The following is a 19,797-nucleotide window of genomic DNA, read 5'->3' as shown; positions in this document are numbered from 1 at the left end:
CTAATGGTAAAGGGGACTATACCACAAAAAGACATCACAGTCATCAATATTTATGCCCCAATTAGGGAGCACCGAAATATACCAAGCAACTATTAACAGTACTAAAGGGAGAAATTGACCAAAACACGATTATACTAGGTGACGTAAATACATCATTGACAGCTATGGATAGATCATCCAAACAGAAAATAAATAACGAAATAGCAGCCCTAAATGACACATTAGATGAAATGGACATAATTGACATTTATAGAGCACTTCATCCTAAAACATCAGGCTATACATTGTTTCCTAGTGTACATGGGACATTCTCAAGGATACACCGTATATTGTGACATAAAAACTAGCCTCAGCAAATTTAAGAAGATTGAAATCATACCAAGCATATTTTCTGATCACAAGGCTTTGAAATTGGATATCAACTGCAAAAAGAAAGCAGGATAAACCACAAATACATGGAGATTAAACAACCTACTTTTAAAGAATGACCAGGTCAAAGAAGAAATTAGAGGAGAGAACAGAAGATACATAGAAACAAATGAGAATGAAAATACATCCTACCAACATTTTTGGGGATACAGCGAAAGCAGTTTTAAGAGGGAAATTTATATCATTACAGGCCTATCTCAAGAAACAAGGAAGATCCCAAATAACCTCACGTTACACCTTAACTTAAAAAGGAAGAACAAATGAAACCCAAGGTCAGCAGAAGAAAGGAAATGATAAAAATCAGAGCAGAACTAAATGAAATATAGAACAAAAAGACTAGCAAAAATTAATGTGACAAAGAGTTGGTTCTTTGAAAAGATTAACGAAATTGACAAACCCTTGGCTAGACTCACTAAGATAAAAAGAGAAAAGACACTAATAAACAAAATCAGAAATGAAAGAGGGAAAGTTATCATGGATGCCACAGAAATACAAAGGATCAGCCAAGAATACGATGAAGGACTATATGCCACCAAATTCAATAACCTAGAAGAAATGGACAAGTTCTTAGAAACATATAGCTTTCCAAGGCTGAACCATGAAGAACTGGAAAATCTAAACAGCGCAATCACCAGTAACGAAATTGAATCAGTCACCCAAAACCTTCCCAAAAGCAAAAGTCCGGGACCAGATGGCTTCACTAGTGAATTCTACCAAACCTTCAAAGAGAATCTAATACCAATCCTGCTTAAACTCTTCCAGAAAATTGAAGAAGAGACAGTAACGCCCTAACTCATTTTATGAGGCCAACATTACCCTGATACCAAAACTTGGTCAGGACAACACAAAAAAAGAAAACTACAGACCATATCTCTGATGATTACAGATGCAAAAATCCTAAACAATATTCTAGCAAATCGAATGTAACAATGCATTAAAAAGATTATTCATCACGACCAAGTGGGGTTCATCCCACGGATACAAGGATGGTTCAACATACGCAAATCCATCAGTGTGATACATCAAATAAACAAAACAACGGACAAAAATCATATGATTATATCAGTTGATGCAGAAAAAGCATTTGACAAGATACAACATCCATTTATGATTAAAAAACTTAATAAAATAGGTATAGAAGGAAAACACCTTAACATAATAAAGGCCATATATAACAAATCCTCAGCTAATCTCATAATTAACGGTGAAAAACTGAAGCCCATTGCTCTACATTCAGGAACACGACACGGCTGTCCCCTATCACCTCTGCTTTGCAACATAGTGTTGGAAGTCCTCGCTGGAGCAATCAGGCAAGAGAAAGAAATAAAAGGCATCCAAATTGGGAATGAAGAAGTTAAATTGTCACTCTTTGCAAATGACATGATGCTATATATAGAAAATCCTAAAGACTCCACCAAAAAGCTATTGGAAACAATAAACTAATACAATAAAGTTGCCGGCTACAAAATCAACGCACAAAATTCCATTGCCTTCCTATATACCAACAATGAAATCTCAGAAAAAGAAAAAAAAAAAATTCCTTTTGCAATTGCAGCAAAAAGAGTAAAATACCTAGGAATAAACTTAACCAAGGATGTGAAAGACCTATATGCTGAAAACTATAAGACATTTTTAAAAGAAATTGAAGAAGACACGAAGAAATGGAAAGATTCCATGCTCATGGATTGGAAGAATCAACATAGTTAAAAGGGCCATATTACCCAAAGCAATATACAGATTTAATGCAATCCCCATTAAAATCCCAATGGCATTTTTTTAAAGAAACAGAACAAAAAATCATCAGATTTGTTCAGAACCACAAAAAACCCCAAATAGCCAAAGCAATCTTAAGAAAAAAGAACAATACTGGAGGTATCACACTCCCTGACTTTAGCTTGTACTACAGGGCTACAATAATCAAAACAGCATGGTATTGGCAGAAAAACAGACACATAGACCAATGGAATAGAATTGAGAACCCAGAAATAAAACCACATAAATATGGACAGATAATTTTTGACAAAAGCAAAAACATACAATGGAGAAAAGACAGCTTCAATAAATGGCGCTGGCAGAATTGGAAAGCCACGTGCAAAAGAATGAAACTGGCCTGCTATCTGTCACCATGTACCCAAATTAATTCAAAACGGATCAAAGACTTAAGCATAAGACCTGACACAATAAACTGCATAGAAGAAAACATAGTTACTAAACTTATGGACCTTGGGTTCAAAGAGCATTTTATGAATTTGACTCCAAAGGCAAGGGAAGTAAAAGCTAAAATAAATGAATGGGACTATATCAAACTTCTGCACAGCAAAAGAAACCATCGACAAAATAAAGAGGCAACCAACTGAATGGGAGAAGATTTTTGCAAACAGTGCCTCTGATAAGGGGCTAATATCCAAAATATACAAGGAACTCATGCAACTCAACAACAAAAAAAAAACAAACGACCCAATTGAAAAACGGGCAGAGGACCTGAAGAGACATTTCTCCAAAGAGGACATACAAATGGCCAATAGACATATGAAAAAATGCTCAACATTACTAATCATCAGAGAAATGCAAATAACCACAATGAGATATCACCTCACCCCAGTTAGAATGGCTATCATCAACAAGACAAATAGTAACAAGTGTTGGCAAGGCTTGTGGAGTAAAAGGAACCCTCATACACTGTTGGTGGGAACGCAGACTGGTGCAGCCGCTATGGAAGGCAGTGTGGAGGTTCCTCAAAAAATTACGAATAGAATTGCCATATGACCCAGCAATCCCTCTGCTGGGTATCTACCCAAAAAATCTGAAAACATTTATAGATAAAGACACATGTGCTCCAATGTTCTTTGCAGCTTTATTTACGGTGGCCAAGACATGAAAACAACCAAAATGTCCTTCGATAGATGAATGGATAAAGAAGTTGTGGTATATATACACAATGGAATACTATTCGGCGGTAAGAAAAGATGAATAGTACCATTTATGACAACACGGTTGGATCTTGAGAGTATAATGCTAAGCGAAATAAGTCAGAAAAAGCAGAGAACCATATGATTTCACTGATATGTGGTATATAAACCAAAAATAACAAAAGAACAAGACAAACAAATGAGAAACAAAAACTCATAGACACAGACAATAGTTTAGTGGTTACCAGAGGGTAAGGGGGGTGGGGGGTGGGAGATGAGGGTAAGGGGGATCAAATATATGGTGATGGAAGGAGAACTGACTCTGGGTGGTGAACACACAATGGGATTTATAGATGATGGAATACAGAATTGTACACCTGAAATCTATGTAATTTTACGAACAATTGTCACCCCAATAGACTTTAATTAAAAAACAGAAAACTGAGGTTCCAAGGGATTAAGTGGTGACTTTCTTAGTTCCACCCGCAGGTTAAATGGGAGAATAGGAATTTTTATTATTATTAGATCACATCTGTGCCTTTGGAGTCTTAGACTTCTTTGAGAGAAGGATGAAAGCTCTGGGGCCTTGACCTTGAATAAACACACACACACACACACACACACACACACACAGAGTCATGGTGCTCAGAAACTGGTGGACTGTAACACTGGTCCGCACATTAGGGACCTGCAGTTTATTCGTTCTCTTAAAGTTCTTTTCAAAGCATAGGCTTCTAATTTCTCAACCCGTAGTAGATTAGAAGCAACACATTAGATGAGGAGTGTAGCTGACGGCTTGACAGACAAAAAATTTAAAAAGCGGGCAAAAATTTTTAAAAGCAGACACAGGGCCATGTTCCAAGGGTGGATACTTCTTCAGTGTCCCTCAGCCAATGAGAAATGGTTGGACTGTGTTCACTGCTTTGTCCTCTGTGTAAAAGCACGGGCCACCATCTTGTAGGGTTGAAACAAGGTTGGTAGTTCGGTTCTCTGGAAAAGCCACTAGAAAGAGTTCCCAGCTCCTCAGAGCCAATGGAATGACTGGCATGCGCAAAGCGGCACAGTCCTTCTGCCGTTGTTCCTGGCTGTCTTCTTCCGGAAGCGTCAGAGCCGCTTGATGGGGTCACCATGTCTGAGCAGTGTGGCTCTGTCCCCAGAGCCCTCCCACCACTCACACAGTTGCTCAGTGACTGGATCCAGTGCGTGGAGTAGAAAACCTCTCAACAACAAGACATGGGTGCAGGCGCTGAGTGTGTCACTGACTGTGACCTTGCAAAGCTGCTCCCTGAACCACATCACTCAGTAAAACGAGGCCTGAGCGGGCAGGATTTAGATGGGTTTGGGAAGTCCCGATCTAAATTTCCATGATCCTGGCAGAATTCTTCTAAAGCAGAGCCTTGTAAAGCGATTATGTGTTCATGCTGATCAAAATGACGTTGACTCAGCCACCCAGTTGTTCGCGGTGAAACGGTTAATTTGATGTGGAGCAGTTTTCACCTCGGTTTGACAAAGATCACACTGACCCAGCGATGATGATATACAGTCGACCCCAAAAGGTCGAAGCAGGCTTGACTGGCCAAGTGAACTTTCACTGTGACTTTGATTCACTTGATATAGGGTATTGGATTTTCCCATGGGAACCAAGTCATCCAGAGGGAATGCTGTGTTTGCTTGCTGAGCCGTCTCCATCCCTGTGCGGCTGTCATCACTGCACCCCTCCCGGAGCCTTCAACCAAGGGCAGGCAGCGGAAGAGACACTTTCTTCTTAATACAAACTCTGCCTCTTTCCAGAGTGACCTACAGCTGAGTCGTTGGCCGGGTTGGCCAGTGGCTCTGTCTCCAGGTAGCCCCCAGCACAAATCGTTCCTGAGCCCCAGGCCCCTGGCACAAAACAGAGTCAGCATTTAAGCAGAGTTGCTTGTTGGGTCACAGGTTATACAAGACAAATCACAGTTAAGATAGACGCCATAAAATGGTGATAAATCAGCTCGGGCTCCAGTGAAGTTTACCTTTGTGTTATCTGTGAAGTATTTGCTAAGCCTCTTGGGAATGTAAACGAGGGAAGGTCCCGAGGAACTTCAGAACCAGCTGTAAAGGCCTTGAAGCTTTCGCTGCTTGTTTATGTATAGACAGATGCTATTCAGTACAGATCTGCCATAAAAGCAGTCACCAGAGCTGGCCAAGCAGGACGTCTGCTCAGAAATTTGAGCAGTTGGAGTTACTGCTTGTCCTTGAAGTTACAAACAGTGTCTTTAAAACGCACATGCAGACCACATAACATGCAGATGAGGTTGTGGCATCACCTTCTAGCAGGTGGTCCCGCCAGAAGCGTCGTCTCAGAATGTGGGGACTGCCTCTCATGTCCAGGAAGTAACCTTGTCCCGCTGCCCTGCCTGTTCAAGTCTTTGACACCCCCCCACCCCCCATCCTACAGTCAGAGCCCTGGCTGCGAAGAAGCCCCTCTGCAGGCCCTCTCGCCTCCAGCCCCAGCTCGGGTCAGACTGTCTCCCTGCAGTCACCAGACGCACCCATCAGTATCAGTTACTGCTGCCATCTCACAAAATCACCCCCAAACCTAGTGACTTAAAGGAACAGTAATCGTTTCATCATCTCCAATGGTTTCTTGGGCCAGCGATTCAGAAGGGCCCTGGCTAGGTGGTTCTGGCTTGGGGTCTCGTGCTGTTGCGGTCACACAGCTACAGCTGGAACCCTGGGGGCCTGGAGCACCTGGGGCCTGGCCAGGGGGTCTCACGTCAGAGGGTCTCAGGGTGTCTTCATGGGGCTTTTCTGTGTGGGCTAGGTTGGTCTTCCTCCCAGCATGGTGGCCTTAGGGCAGTTGAACCGTTCACCTGGAGCTTGGGGCTCCAGGCGTGAGGGTTCAGCAGGGAAGACTGAAGGTGAATCACCTTTTATGGCTTGGTCTCAGAAGTCGCAGAGAATCAGTTCCGTTGATCTCTGTTGATCGAAACAGTCACAAAAACTCTTCCCTTCCAAGGGGAGGGGACATAGACTCCCCCGCTCAGTGGGAGGAATGTCAGAGTCACATTGTGAGAGGGGCGCGTTGGGTGGGAAAGCTTGTTATGGCCATTTTTGGAAAATGTAAACTGCTTCCCTTTCTAAGACACAATATCCCTGTCATTCCTCTGTGGGAAAATCTTCAGGGGCTCCTCAGTCCTCCTGGAGAAGGAGAGTTTAACGTTTTAAAGGCCAAACCACATGGCACTTAGAAGCTTCCCTGTAAAGTAGAGAAAGGCAGAACTCGGGAGAAGTGAGGCTGTGAGCCGGGGCCGGAGCTCGCGAGCCCTGCAGCCTCCTCAGAAAGGCACTGCCCTCTGAGCAGTTTGGGGTCTTCTGGCCTTCGTGTAGACCCTTCCTGACACGGTCACGCTCCACTGCCTTGTCTTCCTCCTGAGCGCCCCTCGCTCATGGGGCACGTGGGTGCTCTGCTCCCCTGTACCTGTCCTCTATCTCCCTGCACCTGCCGTCTGCAAAGGCCCCGCCCGCCTGTCTGGGACCCTCCTCCTCTGCCCGTGATAGCCAGCTCATGCACCCCCTCTTCTGAGAAGTCTTCTGAGGCGCCCTGTATCACTTAGTGTGTTCGTTTACTGTGACGTTCTTCATTTTTGTGGATGGGCGTGTGTGTTGTATTAAACTTTGGACTGATTGCAGGCTGGCACATGTCCTGTCCTTTGCAGCCCCACCTAGGGACTGAATAAATTTTATTCGATGGTGATTTCCAGATTAGCCTTTGCCCTCTTAGTTCATTTAATAGTTTTACTGTATTCGGATGACATACCACTATCAGGTGTCTGAAAATGCCTTTAGGAGGCTTTTTAAGCCATAGTATTTTATTTGACATATTATTCTGAAAAACGGTTCTGGTCTGTATTCGCAGTTGCTTTCTCTGTTGTAGGGTGATTTAGGCAGTTTGTGGTTGTCTTTGAGTCCTGTACAAAACCAGCAGAAAGTGAGATATTCCCTAGCTGTTTGTTTATATGCTTCAAAACAAAACAAAATAAACCCCCCCAAAAACCTAAACCAAGCCCTTGGAGCCTCACCAGCCTAAAGTGGGGTAACTGTCCCCTCCTCATTCTTTGACATCTTAACAAGGACTCATCCTTGATTCCCCCCCCCCCCCAATAGATTTTAACTACAGGATAAGTTCCTGAAGACAGCAACTTGGTTATGTTCACCCTTCAGCATCAGAAACAGTGCTTGTTACCTAGGAAACCCTCAAATAATTATCCAATGAGTAACCGAACGGGCAGAGAATTCTGAAGCGTGAAGTGAAGTGGTCATTATTTTTCTGTTTATCTTTCGACCTGGAAAACACCACCCAGTGGAAGGTGGAAATGGTAAAGTGCATTTTATGAAGTGTCTAGGGTCAGTTCGGATTTAGAAGAAACCGTAACGTGGAGAGCCCTTAGTCACGGGCTGACGGTATACAAAGTAAATAGCAAGCCATTGGTTAGAAGTAACCAGAGTGGGAACTCCTAGGAGAAGAACTGACGCGTGAAGCAGCGCAGATCAGTGTGTTATGGGCTGTGCTCGCCTCTGCACCTCTGTCCGGTTCTTACACACATCACACTGCGTCGTGATTATTGGCTCTCCTGTGGGTGGTTCCTGGAGGGTCAGCACTCAGTGCAGGATTGTGGAGTTGAAACAGTTGCAGGCCTGCAGCAGGCAGAGCAGTGGGTACATCTGCACTTGCTGCAGGATACAGCGTCAGCCCATCTAGCCCAACTCCCAGGCCACGAGGTGAAGTGAGCAGCCTAAGGCTCACAGGCGTTCCCTGACAGGGCAGACCTTGGACTCTGAGCTCACGAACCCCAATTCCTGTCTTTGCTTGCTCTTGTTTGAATTTTTTTTTTATTACCTTTAAAAAATACTTACTGAAGTGAAACAAGGACAAGCAGAATTGATAGCCCAGAGATAAACCCATGCATATATGGTCAATTAATTTATGACAGAGGAGCCAAGGATACACAATGGGGAAACAAGGCTAGTCTCTTCAATAAATGGTGTTGGGGAAACTGGACCCCAGGCTTTCACCATACACAAAAAGCAACTCAAAAAAAAAAAAAATGTAGGTGTCTGATAACCATAAGGAACATACTGACTAACATGTAAGTTTAAGCATCATGATGTTATGAATGCCCTTGAACCCACCACCTCTAGTGCAAGAGCTAACTGAATGACCACGCTCATCTTCCCGAGTGCCTTTTCCCCTTAAAACTACGCAGCCTTCTGAGTTTCGTATTTATCGTTTCCTTGTCTTGGCCAATTAGAATAAAAACCTTGCTATAGTATAAAACACACGGTGTCTGTGTTTATGTCTAAATAATAGTTCGGTATTGCTTGTTTCTAAGGTTTATAAAAGGGGCAGCATCCTGGGTAGCACTGGGATTTGTTTCCCTGCCCCCGCCATCATTCTGTTTCTGGGGTCCCTCGTGTTGTTGCACGGAGCTGTAGGCCATCCGCATTTTCCTTATGTCTTGTGCTGTTTCCTGTTTGGACCCCTCAGGGTTTGGGCTGACTCCCAAGCAAAGGACTCCAGGGAACTCTAATTTTAACTTTTTACAAGCTCTCATTAAACTTGCCCATGTTGCTCGGCTTATGGGAACCTTTTAGTCATTTACTAATTGAATGAAAATTAGATGTCCTTAGCCTTAGAATTTTGTAGTGAAGTATTATTTCCACTTAAGATAAATTGGGATTAATGCAAAATACCAGTTAGACCGTTTTGCAATAGTAGCTTAGTGCTTTCCGCTAGATGCAGTCAGAGGACTGTCTGGAAGGAGGCATTTATGCTGCTGGCCCCCTTGGGAGGTGAGACTGTGCTGAGCATACTGAGGTTGGGGGGGGGGGGGCGGGGGGAGAACAGGCTCCATGGAAGGGTTAAAACAATGTCTTTTCATGTTGACTTTCTCTGGTCAAGTTAGGACTTTGCTTTTCCTAGATAATGTATTGCTCAGCTTCTAGTCAATCCCTTCTGAATCCCAGTATGTTCTGGATTAAAGTATCAGTAGCTACTGTGTTTCCCCGAAAATAAGACCTAGTCAGACAATCGGCTCTAATGCTTCTTTTGAAGCAAAAGTTAATAAAAGACCTGGTCTTATTTTACTATAACATAAGACCGGGTCATATAATACAATACAATATAATATAATATAATGTAATGTAATATAATATATAATGTAATATAATATATAATATAATACAATACAATACAATACTGGGTCTTATATTAATCTTTGCTCCAAAAGACGCATTAGAGCTGATGGTCCAGCTAGGTCTTGTTTTTGGGGAAACAGGGTAGGCCTACTTACATCTAAATTTGTATTTTAGTTCTCAGGAAGATTGTTGGTTTCCAAGTTAAGAATATTTCCAAAGACCAGAGTTTTTAGGGGTTTTGAGAGGTCTGTGAATTAGAATTGTGTGTCTAATTTTCTGGTGCCTTAGCTTTGATTAGAGCCTGAGAGTCTGCAGTCCCCAAAACTGATTGTTTTAAACCAGGGATTCTCAAGCTTGACTCTGTTGACATTTTGAGCCAGGTTGTTGGGGTCTGCCCTGCACATTGTAGGATGTTTAGAAGCATCCCTGCTCCCTGCCCATTAGATGCCAGTAGCTTCTCCTCTCCCAGTGATGACAACCAAAATGGTCTCCAAACATTGCCAGATGTTTCCTGGGCGCTCGTGGGGAGGGCAGAATCAACCCTAGTGGAGAAATAACTAGCTCACACTTTTTTATTTTATTTTAATAGACTTAATTTTTTAGAGCACTTTTAGGCTCACAGCAAAATTGAGCAAATGGTCCAGAGGCTGCCCATGTCATCCATGCCCTCACACATGCATGGTCCCCCCGCTGTCAGCACCCCCCACCAGAGTTACAGCTGGTGAACGTACACTGATACCTCTCAATCACTCAAAATCCGTCGTGTCCATTAAGGTTCACTCTTGGTGTTGTACGTTCTGTGGATTTGGACAAATGTGTGATGACATGTCCACCATTACAGTATCACATAGGGCAGTTATACTGCCCTGAAAATCCTCTGTGCTCTGCCTTTTCATCCCTCCCTCTCTTCCAGCCCGTGGCAGCCAATGATCTTTTTACTGTCTTTGTAGTTTTGTCTGTTTCAGAATGTCCTATAGTTGGAATCACAAGTATGTCACCTTTTCAGATTGGCTTTTTTCACTTAGTAATATGCCTTTTCATGGCTCGACAGCTCATTTCTTTTTAGCACGGAATATTATTTCATTGTCTGGATGTACCATGGTTTGTCTATCCATTCACCGACTAAAGGACATTTTGGTTGCTTCCAAGTTTTGGCAGTTCTGAATAAAGCTGCCATACACATTTGTGTGCAGGTTGTTGCGTGGACACAAGTTTTCAGTTCCTATAGGAGTGCTATTATTGGATTATAAAGTCAGAGTGTGTTTAGTTCTGTAAGAAACCACCAAACTGTCTCTGAAAGTGGCTGCACCGTGTTGCATCCCCAGCAGCTGTGAGTCAGAGCTCCTGTTGTTCCACATGCTTTTGTCAGTGTTCGGGGTCGCCAGTGTTCTGGATTTGGGCCATTCCAATAGGTGTGTGAGGGTGTCTCATTGTCCATGTACGTTTCTGTGGTGGCCCATGGGGAGCATTATTTCAGATGCTTATTTACCACCTGTGCCTCTTCTTTGGTGAGGTGTCTGTTAAGGTCTTTGCCCATTCGTTTGCACCTTTTAACTAGTTTGACTTGATCATTTAGGGTTTTCTATTCTTGCGTGGCCAAGGGGACATACGACTGTTTGTGGAGTTGGAACACCTAACTCCAATTTAGAGCGACAGGAAAGGCTTCAGGGTTGGGTTGAGGGGGGAGCGAATGTTATAAAATGTATTTTAAAATATTTTCCTAGAACATGTATTTACATACACACAGAAAATACCCCAATCAAACACATACCACTATGTGTTAAAAGTTCACAGGTATTCACTAAATCATTGCAACAACCCTATAAATAAAGGCTTGTAGAGGCTAAGAACTTATACCCAAGGTCACAAGTGAATGAATGGCAGAACTGGGAATTGAATATCAGTGTCCAGTCAGCTAATCTGTATTCTCGACCCTACAGGTGGTGTTAAAATGTCTTCCCATGCCAGCGGGCAAGACCCATGTCATCATAGCCTGGGCTGGCACGAGAAGGGAATTCATGGTCGCCAGAATGTTTCACTAAGCAAAACAAGTGCTACAAAGTTTCGTGTGTGTGTGTGTGTGTGTGTGTGTGTGTGTGTGTGTGTGTGTTTCTTTGCAGGGGAGCCACTTTGTTGTGTGCCCAGAATAAATTGTCACTGATAACCGTATAATTATGGGACAAGTCTTTGTTTTCTCCCTTTTAAGAAACAGCCTGATGTACGTGCCGTATCAGTTACCTGACAAATGAAATTGCTTCCAGTTAACAATGTGTTGTTACGTGTTTGGTGACTATAACGTGGGTTCTTATCCCACAGCCTGTTTCAAGTCAAGATGCCTACAGAGTAAAGGGTCAGATTCAAGGTTATGTATATTTCATTACAGCCCAGTGAGCCATTTCCAGGATTACTTTGTGTATTTTATGAAGATTGTTTAGCTTGTTGATTTCTGGCTTTTAAATATCCCGACATTGGTCTGAGCAGAGCAGAGTCAGGCCACCGATGAGATAGTGCCTCTGATTTGTTGTGTGGGGACTCTGTGTGCCTTATGTGCACTGAAGAGTTTGCCATGTCACCCGGCCCACCTTACTCGCCTTGTTTCCTGTTGTTCCTCCTGAGGCCTGGCCGTGTGTTACAGCCCACTCTGCACTGACTTGACTTTGCACTTGACCAGTCTTGCCCCGACTCAATTCATTCCTCACTGCCTCCGTTATTTATTACATATTTCTGGTGGCGCTCAGTGACTATTTGCAGCACGAACATTAAATAGAGTATCGTGAAGCACACAGGGCATAGCTTAAAGAAGGTGCTCAGTAAACGAGGGTTATCTTTATTCTCCCAGGCCCCTGCGACAGCAGGGACCCCAGTGTGTGGCCGGCTAGTCCACTCTGCCAGCTCGAGGGAGCTCTTGGCTGTAAGTGGTTGAGGTCTTCCTCAATTTTACAAGGGCCTGGCACCTGCGATTATGTACCGAGCTTCAGGTGAATGGCTGACGCACTTACCCTTTGTGTGCTTCTCGCCACTTCTTTTTTGCCCGGCTTTGTCCCTGTCTTGGAGCTCATCAGGGAACCTGGCCTGGTGATGTGACTGGATGTTACCTGTTCAGATCCAGGTTACAGCGAAGGATAAAGCCTCACGCTATTCGAGCATGCTCGTTGCAGAACCAGTTGGGGGTGAATACATCTGCGTCTCCCGTGGTCTGCTGAGTTGGAGCAGGAAAGCCAGTGAGACTTTGAGATGTGGGCAGCACAGGGCTGTTTTCTGAGCTCTGGCCTGCTTCCCACTTCTCTGCGTGTCTTGGGTGCCTCCTCTTGACGTTGACCCTGCTCTCAGAGAGAGACTAGCAGTCAGAGGGCCCACCGTGGGCCTGTTTGGTCTTAGAATACCCTGGGCAAGCTGAAACCGCAAGAAAGCTTGGTGGAAGGGGATTTGGTGTTTCTGTTGGCAGAATGACTCAGACGCTTCTTCTGCTCCTTTCACAGAGTGATCAGCAGCTGGACTGTGCCTTGGACTTAATGAGGCGCCTGCCTCCACAGCAGATCGAGAAGAACCTCAGCGACCTGATCGACCTGGTAGGTGCCGTGTCCGTGTGGGTCCGTCGGGGCGGGGGCTCCTCACGGGTCGCTTCTGTGCACTTTTCTCCATTCAGAACTCACAACACACCAGAAACCTTCTCCCTCTCCAGCCAGACATCTTCACCAGGTTACGAGATTCCCTCCAGGCGGAGAACAGGACTTTCACCTGGTGGTTTTAATTCCAGCACCACCTGTGTTAATAAAGCCCAAAATAGGAGTTCTGAAGTTGATTACAATCTGTCCCCTTTCCCCGCTGCTCTGCTTTCCGTTTCTAGACGCTCACCTTTAGGCACAGAGAAGAGGAGGCCACACACCTCCAGCAGGCGTGTGAAGTGCCGCAGGGGGTGCCAGGCTCTATTTCTGTCAGCCTCTCTGTGGAAGGTTCTCCAGCCGAAGCACTGAAAGTCTACCCTGTAAAATGCTTCAGTGGCTTCCCTTCTAGCCTGCAACGGCATAAAACACAAAAGACAGCTTCTGAAGCGCTCATCACGTTTATTGTTCAATATGTAATTCTCTTTGAAGATTCAAAATGACTGGTTTCAAAATGATGCCTCCGATTAACTGGCACCATAGTATTACTTGAAGATGCTCAAAGTTTTCCAAAACATCTAGAAAGCTATGGGAAATAGTGAACGGAAGTGAAAATAAAATAAAAAGCCCCAAGAGGCCAGCGGAGTTACTGCATCATCTGGCCAGTGAGTTTGGGCTCTGGAACCTGGGTCCCCCGAGTCTAGTCCTCGCTGCTTTTCCTGTGTCCCTTGTCGCCTTGGATGTAATTATTGGTCACCACCCGTGGTTCTTCAGTGAGGTATCTTCTAAAATAGTGGTCTGAAAACGTGTTCGTATGCTGTAGTGGTATATTTCATTTCATTGTATGAATTCAGAACAATTTTACTAGAAAAAGAGATTGCTGCAGGAGACTCGTGTCATTCCCAGCAGCCTGGAAGGTCCAGCACGACGAGTTCTGTGTTTCTAAGGACACGAATCCTGGTTGAGAGGCAGCTGTGTGAGCCCGAGTGGCACCTCTTGAAGGAGTTGTGAACTCGCTGTGGTTTTCACATGTGATAGCTCAGAAGTGAGGAGGAGGAGGTGTCTGGAGATAAATGGCCCTAACAAGAAAGCCAGCGACAGCTGCTTGTGGGGGAAGTGGGGTGGCTCCTGGCTGGACGGATAGAGCTTTTGGATGAGTATCAAAGAACAGAAGGTTGATTGTGGTTCAGCTGAACCTGCTGTGTGCCCAGGACCCGGGGTCACAAAGCAAGAGCCAGGGAGGTGACGTAAATCCCTGCAGTGGGCTTGGTGTGAAAAAGGGATTTTGGCCGGCAGGCGCCGTCTCAGAGGACAGTGGTCCCTTTCCTCCGGTCACTTGTTGCCCTCGTGGGACTATGGTCATCTATTGCTGGTTTTCAGATTTTTCTGGAGGAGCCATGTATTTGGAATTTTATGGGAACTACCCCGATTTTTACACGTTTGGTGAGGTCTGATTTTATGTAGAATTTGGACGTGCGTGGGAAATGTGAGTTGTGGGTATGGGGGTTGGAGAAAACAGTCTTTGCTGAGAAATAATGAAACAGAAAGTTGTGTAGCTGGGAAGTGTCCTTGAAAGCCAGGAGGGTTTGAATTTGAGGTGTGGTCATTGTCACCATCGACCCCCTTAACCGAGCTTTGTATGCAGCGCGTTGGACTAAGCAGTTGGCTGGCATGTCCTTACCCATGAGGCAGCACTCCGGGATGCAGTGTGGCAGGGCCGTGTGTCACTGTGGTTTTCTCAGAGATTTTTGGGTGATCGTATGTGGACAATGTGGCAAAAGCTGAAGGTATGCTCAGATCCCTAATTTGGTCAGCTGCAGAGACGTCTTTTTCTTTTAACCTCAGCGTGAAAGTGTGCTTGGCTGAGTTTAAGTTTAGTTTGCCAGTTTCGCTATTACTGTGTCTTAGAAATAAACCAAACATGGAAGTAAATGATGAGCAAGTTTTTCTCAGTAGACTCTCGGTGTTGAACGGGCTATTTTGTTCTTATGGCAACTGAAGTGTTTTACTGCAGCTGTGTATTTTCTCTGTGAGTCCCTCGTCACTCTTTATTCCAGAGACGTGCACAGTGCGGCTTTTATGGGAACCTGGTCAGCTGCTTCCTTTGCTGCACGTGCCAGTTGTGCTTGGACTCGGCAGGGACTCGCAGCGCTGATGGTGAGCCGTCTTCCACCGTGGCCCGTGCTGGGCGACAGAGCAGCCCCGAGGCTGGGCTTGCAGTGGGTACTGGGACTCAGGTTGAAGTGCCGTACTGTGTCTGTCCCTGATATGTGACGTGGATGTGGCATCCCGTAGATGACTTTGGCGTGCACTGCTTTCCCACTGTTAACTTCGTCTTCTGGACAACGTGGCTGGAGACGGTGTGGAGGCAGGTGTAGGGTGTCGATGGCTACCATTGGTCGAACAGCTGCCGTGTGCCCGGGACTGAGCTGGAGGCTTCCATTTGTGTTATCAGTTCCTTGAGTTTTCATGGTGTACATATGACCACCTCCACTTTTTAAGATGATTTAGACTCTGAGGAAGGAGTCAGGGTGGTGAGGCTAAGTAGCACCAGGAAACCCGGTTTCTCCTGCTGGGGTACCTGCTGGGTACCTTTAGGTCCAGTCATTTAAATGCACAGCAACAGATGAAATATGGTACGTCTTCCTCATGTATCAGTCTGACTTGTTTGGGGGGGAAAGTGTTAAATAATTGAATTCATTAGTCATTTAAAATATTAAAACCTAGATGTATTATGGAGAATAATTTGAAATTCACATAATTGAAAAACAAAGACCCCTAGAGACTTGCAGGACACTCCCTTCTTAGAGCCAGGCCACTTCCGGTCTCAGTTCACTTCTGTCCGTTGCTTCACAGGGAGGCTGGGACGGTGCTGACCTCCCCGTGCCGGTTGTCGGGAGGCCTCGGGCCCCGTGTGCCCGCAAAGGCTGAGCAAGAGGCCATGATGGATCCCCGTCCTGCAGAACGGCCTGGGGAATCCATTATGGCCTCTTGCTCAGCCTTTAAGAGCACTTCATCTCTCTTCATCCGAGTTGGTGGTCTCGTTCATTTTCTAATTTGAAGTATGATGAATGTCAGAAAGCAAAGGGATCGTGACTTTTCTCCGAATTAGAATCTGGGACAGCATGCCTCACCAGCGCTGTATTGACGAGCTTCAGAAGCCCCTTCTTGATTCATATTCTTGCTTCAAGGACCTTGCTTCACACCTGGTGTGTAAGGTGCGCTTGGACTGGTTTTGCACTGGATATGTGACCCGTCCTAGAAATCACTTCTTTGAATGTTTTTCTTTAATTGCTGCTCTTTTTCTTCAGTTTTCCCTGGGAATGACAGATGCGCTTTTCTCCTTTTTAAGAGGATTTGCAGAATTCTCCTATTCTTGTAAGAGTTGGTCCATGCTGCGTGTACCGCCGTGGCTCTGAAGTTCACTTGCAGTTTCAGTTTCTTCCCAAAGCTGTAATTTCAGAACACTCACACTGTTATGGGTCCTTCTAGAAGCAGTGTGTCTCCAGGCCTTTGTTTCGTGCCATCTGGGATCAGTCTGGTGTTTTCAGAGCCTCCACTGCACTGCTGGGTGCAAATTGCAGTCACTCCTCCCATGCTCACCTGCCTAAACTAATGGCTGTTTTCAAGGAAAGTCACCAACTTTAAGACTAACAAGAATGTTAGCATTTGCCAGCATTCCCCGTGAAGGGAATGGCCTCGCTTAAATGTCGGAGCCAGAGACTGTAGGGGAACGTTCCCGGCCCACCAGTGGTCCCGCTGCAGAGTGGTAGTACAGAGAAACGTGGCCTGTGCTTGGCAGCTCGGCCAGGGCAGCCCAATTTCTCATGCCAGATCAGCTTGCTTCTTTTCTTGTCTTTCCAGCATCAGAGCTTTTGCTGCCTTGGGATCGTAACGCACGCTCTGATTGGTGGGGAATGACCTTCCTGTGCAGATGGCCAGAACATCATTTTATTACACATTAATCCCATTGTGCTAGAGTGAAGCCAGCCGAAACCCGTTGTTAAGCTGTTTCAAAAATACCCACACGTCCCTGTGGGCCAGGAATCCCATGATAAGATGCTCCCTTGGCTTCCTGAACTTGGCCCTTCTGTGGCTTGGCTCTGCACACGGGCAGCAATAGCTGGGGTATATGTGAAGCCCTGAGCTGAGGAAGGAGTTTGTTTCTGCAAATTGGCTCCCAGCAGGCCCTCCATCCTTTGCCTTTTTAAGAGCAACCCCAAAATAGCCCTCAGTCTGTTTAACCAGGCAGAAAAGTCACTGCTCTGGTCAGTTCATTTTTTGGATTCCTTCTCTCTTCACTATTGTCGTCCGAAGGCCCGTCTCTTGGGTGTCCCCAGACTTGACTCAAGCAAGGGGGAAGACATCTGCGCTGGGAAAGCAACCCAGCCATCCCGGCCAGGCGGCGGGAGGAAGGTGAAAGAGACATCCGATTCTCTGACCAGGCAGTTGATAACTTGAGCGGTCTTCATTTCAGCAAATTCCTCTTTTTAGCAGCCAGAATCGGCCTCCAGAAATAGAAAGGGCTTTGCCCTGCTGGCCTCAGCAGCACCTTTCCTTGGAACAGCTCACAGACCTTGTCCCCCGAGTTGGGGTAGCGAGGAACATGCAAAGGAGGGTGAGGTCTTTACACGTTCAGACTGGAGCGCCCGGGCTGCACCCAGACACGGGCTCGGGCAGCACTGAGTGGAGCCCTCCAAGCTCCCACACGTGACTGGTCAAATCAAGGCTCATGTTATGTTTAATAGTTCATTAATATTGCTGGTTATCTGATTTCTGCTAAGCATTGTTACTCAGTTGTCAGTCTCTAGTAGTTGAACCAATGAAACCTGGCAGTTATTTTTCCAGTGACAGTTGTGTGGAATGAGGCATCAGATGCGGTTCTGTCCCCATGTGGCGGAGACATGCTAGGCCTGGGGACCCAAGACGCTGCCCCTGCCCTTGGGGGTCTTGGAGGCCAGATGTGATCCAGTTTATCTGTGTTCAAGAGTGTGAGCAGGCTTGTGTTTTCTTTCCTTGTTTCCCCATTATCATCACATTTCAGTCTCATACCAGCATTTTTTTCCCTCGATTTCAAAGGCAACGTTTAAAATGTCTTCTTCTTTCCAAAGGGGTCTCAGCTGAAGTAGGTGGAAAGTAATGGGTTCAGTGCACATTGACTGAGCACCGCCTGTGTGTGAGGCACTGTGCTCAGCCTTGGGAAGAAATGCCGCCTTTATTCCTCGGCTCCCCTTCCGCAGAGAGGGGAAAATGCAGGGATCCTAAAACGTGCTCACGATAAGAAAGCCCTGTCAGCCCATTGGTCTTCACAAGGACCATCAAGAGCTGCAGGGCTGAGTTACTCGTTCTGCATTTAACATGTATGTGCCGGACACTGCTCTCGCTGCTGGGGTACAGGAGGAAGGCCTCGCTCCGTGGAGCTGGCACTTAATGGGGGACTCAGGGAGGATTCTTCTGGAAGAAGGAAGACTTGGCCACGGCCAGCTTTGTACCCTGTTATCTAAGGAACAGATACGTAGCAGGCGTATTTATTTGTCTTTGCTTTTGAGTAAAAGTGTTCTAGGCTCTTTAATCATTGTGCCGAGCTAGCAATGACTTTTGCCCTCTCCTCTGATCCATTCCTGGCCACCTTTCACTTGGCCTCTTATTGCTTCTCAGATTCTTTCCCCAAAGTCTCTGACAATAGAGGAGAGCAAATACAAAGGTTTGGAGTTTAGGGGGCTGCAAGTCCAAAAGTGTCTGCCTCTAGTAGAGAATTTTGTGTTTTTGTTTTTTTGTAAAAATTGTGTTCCAATTCATACCATGCCCATATAAAAGACATTTTAATATAAAAAGAATGCTTTTTCCACCAAAGCCTTGAGTCAAATTGATGCTCCAGGAAGTTGGGCTCTGTTCCCCGGGGACATAGCTTTGCCATAGCTCACTGGTGCTCTGGGAGCTTGTTTGGAGATGCTTAGCTGGGCTCTGTGACTGGCCTCCCAGAGGGGAGGGGGACCCCCCCCCCCCATGACGCACGCAGCTGGTGCCTGTCGAGCCGTGGCCTGCTCTGTAGCCCTGCCAAGACCCCCAAGGAGGGGTCTATGCTGCACCCCATTTGCTGGTACCTAGGGAAGTGCCCATGGGTTTCTGTTGGAGGTGGGGGAACTTGGCTTGTTGGAGGGCTTGTCGGGAGGTATTCTGTCCTGGGCCAGATACTGTCTCTGGAGCAGAAGCAGGGGAATGGATTGAATAATTGGTAATTATGCAACAAGCCCTGCACAGTCGCTGTCGTACTGCTGTTTCTGAGCTTATTCTGAGCTTTCCTACAGGCGACACTGTGCTGCAGTTCCCCTTTTACAAGGGGAAGAGGCATTCCAGCCAAGGGCCTCCAGCAGTATTTTAATGAACTCCATTCCTTGGAAAGTTGTGGTGAGCCTTTTCATGCAAGCGTTTGCTCTTTGAATGGACTGCAGCTGTGGTGACTAAAGCAAGAGAGGGAGAAAGCAGACCCCTGGGCTCCCTGGGCTCCCTGGGCTCCCTGGGCTCCCTGGGCTCGGGAGCTGAACTGGCCCTCTGCTCCCCGCCCAGGACTGCCTCTCCAGAGAGGGGACCTTGCTTGATCCCACCCTGTGGCTGAGGCGAGGACCCTGCCACCTAATGGTGCAACCTCTGATTTGTGTCAAGGTGGCAGTTTGGCAGCAACC

At 45.9% G+C, this 19,797-nt stretch overlaps 1 protein-coding gene across 2 annotated transcripts in view; it reads left to right on the top strand.

The window, feature by feature from the left end:
- Positions 1 to 19,797, top strand: part of CAPZB (capping actin protein of muscle Z-line subunit beta) — a 133,017-nt gene that overhangs the window by 48,186 nt on the left and 65,034 nt on the right. For both annotated transcript variants that reach the window (XM_088790274.1, XM_088790273.1), the window contains exon 2: positions 12,992 to 13,081. In XM_088790274.1, the coding sequence (XP_088646400.1) occupies positions 12,992 to 13,081 (90 nt within the window). The remainder of the gene's footprint in view (positions 1 to 12,991; positions 13,082 to 19,797) is intronic.

This window comes from Rhinolophus sinicus, chromosome 14, assembly GCF_057876585.1.
Source record: "Rhinolophus sinicus isolate RSI-liver-muscle chromosome 14, RSI-T2T, whole genome shotgun sequence".
Taxonomy (NCBI): Eukaryota; Metazoa; Chordata; class Mammalia; order Chiroptera; family Rhinolophidae; genus Rhinolophus; species Rhinolophus sinicus.
Note: the sequence above shows the minus strand (reverse complement) of the source record. Positions and strands in the feature narration are given on the sequence as shown.